The sequence below is a fragment of the Buceros rhinoceros genome, unplaced genomic scaffold, assembly GCF_000710305.1.
Source record: "Buceros rhinoceros silvestris isolate BGI_N320 unplaced genomic scaffold, ASM71030v1 scaffold6710, whole genome shotgun sequence".
NCBI classification, from domain to species: domain Eukaryota; kingdom Metazoa; phylum Chordata; class Aves; order Bucerotiformes; family Bucerotidae; genus Buceros; species Buceros rhinoceros.
The window spans coordinates 1-8,679 of NW_010388931.1; the positions used below are offsets into that span (position 1 = coordinate 1).

Consider the following 8,679-nt stretch of genomic DNA (forward strand, 5'->3'; position numbering starts at 1 on the left):
ATTTTAAGTCTTTAATTATTTTAATATTACTTTTTTTTTCTTATCATTCTCTCCCCACCCTATTCCTCAAGCTATCTAGCAGCATTCTGGATATATATAACAGTGACCAGGGAACGGCACCATCTAACATGGGTCTCACAAATGCTTCTTGCCCAGCTAATCTACCAGTAAAAAGGGAACTCACAGGTAAAAAAACTCTGAGTTTTTAGTATTTTCTGATTGCAGATGTGATGGTGTTTCTTTTAAAAGTTGAATAAATCTTACCCATGAAATAGATGTCCTTAATTAAATACCTTAGAGTTTTGCAGTTTGTGGTTTCATTTAAGGAAAAGAATAAAGGCCAAGGGGAAATGTTTTCTTTCTCTTCTCCTCTTCACCAATTCAGAAACCATGTCTACCCCCTGTTTTTTATATTTCTGATAAACCAAATTATTTTAGGAAACGTAGTGGATTCTTCCACATATTGGCTACTGATCAAGAGTATAAAGAAATTATTATCCATTAAATTTGTTCCAGGGTAGAACAAATGGTTCTTTTAAAACTTTACAATAAGGCTATTCAAGGTAAATCTATATTAGTGGATTAACAACTGTAAAAGTTACATTCAGTTAATCCAAAGAATGTTAACAACCACATACAGTTTATTAGTGTCACTCAGAGGGAACAGCGAGTTTGTTCAATATCTTGCAAATCTGATTAACTCTTGCATTATGGGATATACAAAACCATATTCACATTAGTGTATTGAAAGTTTTGTCCTGATGTAAAATACAGCAAATAGGAGAAAATTACCCCTCCATGGCATTTCTAAGTTCTTAAATAAAAACTATGCAATAAAAAATGTCAAGCAACCTGCCTGCTTGCTCCAAATTTGGTACTGGTAGAACATAGATTTGCTTACGGTCTTGTTTAATAATAAAAAGAGCAATGAGGTAAAAAGACTAAAAGGCTGCTCTTTGTGACAAAAGGACATTTTGAAAAGCTGAAAGACATACTGGAATTGCAACTTAAGGACTGTTTTAATAAATGTTACCTTCTGTCAGAAGCAGATACACGAGCAATGGCAAAGGAGAGACAAAAAAAGGATAACCACAATCTCAGTAAGTACATGTTTATATTCCCTCTCATTAAATGGAATGTGTGGGGAATGCAAAAATCATATGCATTAGCTACCATGTCTACGCTCTTCTAGATCAGCATCTTGCCAGGGTAATCAGATTGAACTCAGTCTGCAAACACAGCCAACCAGAGAGGTTTCTTCCCTGAAATTAATTTCTGTCCTTCACTTCTGCCTTTCAAAATACTTTGTATATTTGTAATTCATTTCTTTCTATATCATCTCCTGTTACTGTGTTTTTATTCTACAGTTGTACATGTAAACTGCACACTTTTCTTTATAATGTCTCTAAGAATTTCAGTGCAAATTTCAGATGATGAATATAACAGTGAAAACCCAGCCTTCACATCCTGCTTACTGAAGCACCGAAGTGAGAGGCTGTATCTCTCTATAGGTGATGGGAGGGGGAAAATATTACAGACAACTATCAGACAACTTCTAAATGATAGTTGAGCTCTTAAAGTTGTGGAAATCTTGTTACACTAGGAGATCAGGGCAGGACTGGATGATACTCACAGTGCTCTGATTGCTCTGATACACAGGTCCCCTAACCTCTGCAGGAAGTTTACCTATAAAATTAGGCAATTTTTCCCTCTAAATTGTAATTTGAAAAAAAAAAAAAAAGAAAACAACCTGAAGGATGCTTTTTGGAAAGTGTTGAATAAGGTGATTACATTTTCTGGTTCTCCTTTCCGCTTTTTCCTTAAAAAATAGCGTGGGAGTTGGACTCGATGATCCCCGAGTCCCTTCCAACTTGAGATATTTTATGATTCTGTGAATTATAACCTAAATCATTAATTCATTAATAGCCACTATTTATATCTTTGTTCTCCTATTTCTATCTTACTTCTCTGGCTGTTACAGTAATCTTAGAGGGATTTATGGCTTTCCTTGAGTGAAATTACATACCTGGAAGTATACATCCACTGGTATAATGTGCTAGCAACCACTGTGGACAGCTTTCTGCTACTTAGCCTTTCCAGAAGGCATCCTTATTTCTGCTGTACTTTTTTTGTGGATTAAAGACAGACTATGTAGATTTTTAGGTCTGTTGGTGGCACATCTTCCCTGAAGTGCCAGTGCAGCTTCTACCTGTCTTATCTGGGCAGGAATGGGAAGTTTTTGCTGGACTAGGTGGTGTGTGGGAGTTGTCTGGAACTGCAGGGGAAAAGACAGGCACGCACATTCATTAGGGATGCTAGGTCATCTCAGGCTCTGAGATCATCCTTCCTGAAAACTAGAAGAGATGTCTGAGAACTGTCCCTCACCCCTGGTGACTGAGCTGAAGGCTGTATGCCAGGATGATAGCGTGCAGACCTCCAACATCTCTTCTGGTTTGGCTGCAGTGTACTTCAGAATTCAAAATCTCTCTGGAGCCAGCTCTACTATCTGATGGCTTGGATACATTAAAGCATTACCTATAAAGACTTTATTAGTGTGATTTACTCTGCTATGACTACCAATTTTTTAGAGATGATCTGAAAAATCAGATATTGGAGCTTGATCAGAATTATAGAAACACACATATTTCAGGTTGTAATTAAGGTCCACATTTCACAGAAATGGTCTTGTACCTTCTCGTGCAAAGGAGGAAGTAGAAAAAAGTTCCTTTTGAAAGGTTAGATCCTCAATGAAACTATAAAAAGGGATTTAGACTTAAGAAATGGAAATCCTTCTTCATGTAACAGCATGAGTTTAAACCATTACTTAATGTATTTTTGGGTAGCTTTTTTTTTTTTCCCCAAACAAAGAATTAAAGTTTTAATGTTTGTCTATTATATGGTCATCCTGTGCACGTAGTTTGAGAGGTAAGTTCCTCTTTTGGCTTTGGTATAATTTGATACTTGAAATATTACTGATAAATCAGATAATGCTGGAACTATAACAGGCATAAATCAGGAAAACTCTATTGAAATATGCTTCCAAACTTCAAAATTTCTCCCCTAATTCACTAGCATAACCACTGGAATTTTCTTTTTAGAAAAAAACTACAAAAATAAAAATAAAAAGAATTCTGTAAGTGTCCACTTGTAAAGAAAATTTTTATTTACCTTGTTTTGTAGCCAATATTTAGTTGACTACTATTTGATGAGTATATTGCAGAGCCTTTCCACACTGTAAATATTAATTAAACAATAGCTATTATGCCCTATGGCTATATAGTTAACAAGCATTCTTCAATTCTATTTGTCCTGCCATTATTTTGTGTTCTCCTATGAGATCTGGCACATTTATGACAATGGGATGCAAGGGGTCACTCAGGAGGATTATAACCCTGTGTCCTGAATATGGGAATCATGACCACAAAATCTGAGATGCTTTAATCTGTTGAGTGAAATTCTCACCAAGGCAGAGCACATCATCAGGGTAGACGAAAACACCTAGGAAGCTCCCTGAGCTGGAATTGGCTAGGGAAGAAATAACTGACTGGTGCCCATGCCTAAGAGCTTCACACAGACAGGAATAAAAAGCACTTTTATGTACTGGGAGAAGTAAAGAACTAGAAGTGATCTGTGTGGTGGTGCTGAGACTGAAAGCGGTATGTTCTTACGACTGTGAGAAGGCTGCAGTCAGCCTAGGAAAACCCACCAGGCTGGTCTTGGCTGCACAATTCTAATTTAAGCTCTACCTGTCTTTTTGTACTTATATTAAAAATGAGGACATCAGACTTTAACTGCTCATCTCCTTACATGGATGAGGGGAGCATGTATCCATTCTGCCCATGTTCTAGGCTGGCCAGATCTGGCCTGACAGAGTACAGTGGTATTAGCATGTTGAGCCCAAAGGTAAGGTCTTCCAAGAAGCAAGGGATAAGAGAAACAGCTCAATGCAGTGCTAGCAAAGGACCAAAGCTGAATCCTGCTGGATTTAGCTGAAGTACAATGCGGAGGGAGTGGACAAAAGTCCGACTGCATGTCAGTAGAACATCACTGCTGCTCTCTGACAGCTAGCAGTACCTCAATGGGACTATGTTCTCACTGAATATATTTTCTACATCACAATTATATACAAGAAATCCTCCAAGGCAATGAGATCTCCTTTGGGCCTATAAACTAGAAAATGTGAAGTTTTTGCATGTAAAAGTAGCTGGAGAAAAACTGGTGAGGAAGCAGAGAACTCTCTCTAAATTAGTGAAATGGGAGGCAGAAAGGTGACAGACCCTTTGTGCCCAGAAGGCTCACATACTCCAGTCTGCATACCAGTACAATGCCAATAAAGTGGACAGAGAGCACAGAGGGGAGGAACTAATTTTAAGAGGCTTATCTTCTCTTTTTTTCCTTTCTAACTAAATTGCAAGTAAACGAAGATACCATACATAGTTTGTCTTAGGAGAAGCATGATTTTAAATACATAAAATTTTTTTTATTGTTTAAATTATGTTTTTCTTCATTTTCTTTGTGTTATTGTAAACATTGCACTGTCCATCACTGAAGAAAACAGATGTGCTGGGGGTGAATTTTTTCTGGGACACAATCTTTCTCTGTTCCAGTGAACAGATATGGTTGCAGTTATGTCCTATCTGTGGCTTGCAACATTGATGATAACTGTAGATAAGGGATAGTCAAGATGTTATCTCTGATCTGTAGCAAGAGTTCTGCCAAAATATGAATGCCGTATGAGTTGTCTTGTGTCCCTGTTGAAGTCATCAGCAAAACTCCACTAAGCTGAAAACTCCATTGTTTGGGAGCAGAGTGGAGAAAGGATTCATAAACATAAAAAAAACCCCCAGTGTTAGCACCCCTTTAGACAATATGTGACCATTTCATTCCCTGGGAGTTTAGCTGTAAAAAGAGGAGAAACCTGCAGGTTGGGTGAGATACAGAGTTGGTACTAATAATGTAGTTTGTTCTGAGCGTAAGTCAAGACGGGTAAGAGATCATGTCAGGACTTCTGTTTGAGGATTCTGCATATTGAGTGACTTGTTTTTAACTAATTAAAATGTTTTATGTTCAGCTTCTCCAATAATATTTCACCATAAAAATAGTAACTGTTTCTTTTTAACAGTTGAAAGAAGAAGAAGGTATAATATTAATTACCGAATCAAGGAACTTGGTACGCTCATCCCCAAGTCTAATGATCCGTGAGTTCAACAGTCTTTCCTATAATGTTTATAGTTTAAATACAGGGAACAACAAAAAAAAAAAGACAGTTGCATATACTGGCTATAGGATTGAGTAATGGGATACAAAATCTTCCATGCTGGGGCACTGGATGAGATGAGGCTGTTAAAGTAACAAACCTTCACTTACGTGAAAAGATAATAAAATAAAAAGAGTATTTAAGAGAGATTGCTACATCAGGGAAGAACACAAAACAAAACAAAAACTAAAAAAAAAAAAAAAGTCCCAAACAAACAAAACCAAACAAAACAGAAAGAAGGGAAAAAAAAAGAGATAAACCAAACAACAGAAAGTCCAGCCTTATGTTCCTGGGAGCAATTGTGTGGTGTCTCCGGAGAAGGAAGGAGTGACGCTTTAGCCCTTGTCATCGGCCCTCTAGTGGGAAAAAAAAAAAATGTATGTTGTCACTGCCCTATGCTTAAGGAAAAAAAAAATCGGCTTAAGAGTCTGTAGAATGAGCTTTTTCAAAAGTTTTCAAAAGAAAACAACAGACCTAAAATGCAAGGATGAAAGTAGTAATTGCTATAATTATATCCTTTTATATTAACGCATATATTACAGTAGCACAAAATGCATACTTCTTAAATGATACCTGCATTCCCTTAAAGCTTATATTTGTCATCAATATGAAAAAAGCTGCCTCAGTAGGAAAGATTATTGCGGGATTTGCTATAGCAGTTCTGTGTGATATTTAATGCTGAACTTTAGCCTTTGTTTCTCAGGTCACTCAGTGAAGCCTTAAGACCATGTACTAGTATGATTGTGACTCACATAAAACTGATTATACAGATTTTGTCTTTATCATTTGTATGTCAGTGCAGACCTGCATGTTACTTGAAATGAACACATCTATTGATATTTCAGCCTTTTTTTTTTTTCTTAGGACTTGGAAACTTTTTATTATCTTAAGGATTTCTATAACAATATAAAGCTGTGTGAGACTTCCATACATACAAGGTTGGCATAACAAGCCACTGGGAGTATAATCACCACAGACAAAGTTAACATACTGCATCCATTTTAGAGAATCCACAAACTTGGCTCCTTCTGTGGGTTTCACCCAAGATTAGATAAATGGACATATTCTTGTCATTAATATAGCATTAGGAATTACAGCTGGGTTAAAAGAAGTGCTTTATAGTTGTGATCCATTGGCCAGTTGTGATCCATTGGCCAGTTGTGATCCATTGCAAACACAGAAGGTAGAAGAATTTTACTTTTGCTGGTGCATCTTTCAGTATTGAAGACCATTTGGGCAAATAATGGAAAGATTTCTCAGAAAAACAGTGGATGGCACTGTTGGTTTGCAGCTATAAAGCAAAAATGGAAGCAAGTTATACTGCAATTAGAAATGGGCTTGAGGTACACATTTCTGGTGTGACTGATTGCTTACAAGGTGTTTCAGTTACGTGTTTTGGTCTGGATTCAGGTTTAGTTTATGACCTTACTCAAAACATACATACTTAAAGCATTAATACCTAAACTCTTCTTAAAATGAATAATCTGGACCTGTAATTTTGCTCCAGTAAGTGGATGATGGATTTTACTCGCAGATTTTGGTGGTGTTTCCTGATGAAAAATTTCAGGTATAGATCCCAAAGACATTGCTTTTTCATGTGTTAGTCTGAAAATCCACGTCTGAGTTCAACAGTGTGACAGCCCCAACATGACTTATGTTTACAAACATGTGAGGTGAACTTAAGTGTCTCTCATTCTGAGGACTGCTGTTTCCAAATGACTGGTAATCAGGACTGCTTCTGAAAAAAGGCCTATTTAAAAGTGCTCAAGGTGCTGTTAAGGAAAAGGAGGCATTAAAAGTTGCAGGACACTTTTGAAAAACTAGTTATAGCTTAAACAAAGTTGTAACTTAACTCTGCTAAAGCTTGGTGCCAGGTTAAATTAATTCAAAGCAGTGTAAACACTTTTAAAATATATTTGTAGGTGGAAATACATTAATTTGACCATTTTATTCTGACAGCTGAGTAAATGAAAATTATTATTTCTTTCTGGTATGGTCCTGTGTTGCCAAATCATAACTCAGTGTCCTTACCCTCTCTTTCAGTTCTTGCTTTTTCCTTCGTAACACTTTACGGTGCCCCCAATCTGCCCCCTTCTCCTTTGAAAGAAAGGATGTATCATCTCTTACCATCTGTAACATTTTCTCGCACGCAGCGTGTTCACCTCGTATATTGATTTTAGAAGATTCTGCTTATAGTGGGGACTTAGCTGTAAAAGGAGAAACCTTACTGATGCTCAGACTAATGACAGTGAAGCAAATCAGCCTTTGCACTGAAGAGCAAATACTACTATAACTAAACCATTGTGGTTAGCATACCTGTCCCAGATGGCTTGCTTCAGGAAGATTGCATTCAGACTTAGGAATGGAAAAGGACATTTTTTATACTATTTGGAAACCTTTTCTGATTTCTGTTTCTTTGAAGTGGTATATGGGGGTTTTATTTCACTTTTGTTTTGTTATGTAGTGAACTTATTTGCTCCTGCAGAGCTTCCATGGGGACTTTCTTTTGACTGGCTTAAAACTCTATTCTTATTCTTCTGTATTCGCTTTTTTTTTAAATTTAATTAAGAAAAGTGTGGATTACACTGCTTATATGAATTCATGTTTTAAGTCCACTTCATCAGCATTAGAAAATGGAAATATAAGTCGCAAAGAACTTTGACTCTTTAATTTTCAGTGCTTAGCTATCCAAATAGTAGACAATTCAGAAATGCATACCAGTTATACGGAATAATTCAAAACCAGAATTTTAAAAAGCGCCAAAATACCCAGTGATATTTTGCTGAAAAACACATAAACTTCTCCTTTAAATATACCTTCCATTCCATTCCTGGTTCCTTAGTGTGCAGCCTTTCAGAATCCACCTTTTAGGTGGTTAACAGCACTTTGCCACAGAGTCTGGAAATGCCTATCTTGTACAGATGGACTAGAATTGCCAGAACTACTAAGAAGAAAAAAAAATCTTTCCTTTCAGAATTCTAGTCTTTTTACAGAACCAGGATGTTAAGAGAACCACTGAGGATTTGGGCAAAAGTAGTGGGTTTCTCTCATTCTCTCCTCTCTGAGCTTGTGACTCTCCATCTGCTTGTGCCTGACCTTCTCCTCATTGACATTGACTTATTTACTTGCTACTTTTCCATGCAAATTGTGTATAAGACCTCTTAGATAACACATGTATAGCTTGTTAAAAATTTCAAATTTTTGTAGCACATGCACACACAGAGATGAAGACACGATCCTCCTTTGCAGAGGAGGATGGCCAGACCTGCAAAACTTCTTACTGCTCTCAACCTACTTGTTTTACATGTAGATTTTTCCATGTATTTCAATATTTACAGGGCGGAGCCTTACATACATACAATAGGAATAAAGGGGGGGGGGGGGAAGGGGTTGTTAGACTGAAAGAATAAAAAGAAACAAAG

The 8,679-nt window shown here is 36.9% G+C and overlaps 1 protein-coding gene across 1 annotated transcript in view; it reads left to right on the forward strand.

Annotated features, from left to right (window-relative positions):
- Positions 1–71: 71 nt before the first annotated feature.
- The window catches only part of TFEC (transcription factor EC), a gene marked incomplete at its 5' end in the record, with an annotated part of 14,845 nt that continues 6,237 nt past the window's right edge, over positions 72–8,679 (forward strand). Inside the window, 3 exons of the mRNA XM_010132094.1 lie at positions 72–186; positions 1,047–1,100; positions 5,123–5,198. Of these exons, the coding sequence (XP_010130396.1) occupies positions 72–186; positions 1,047–1,100; positions 5,123–5,198 (245 nt within the window). The remainder of the gene's footprint in view (positions 187–1,046; positions 1,101–5,122; positions 5,199–8,679) is intronic.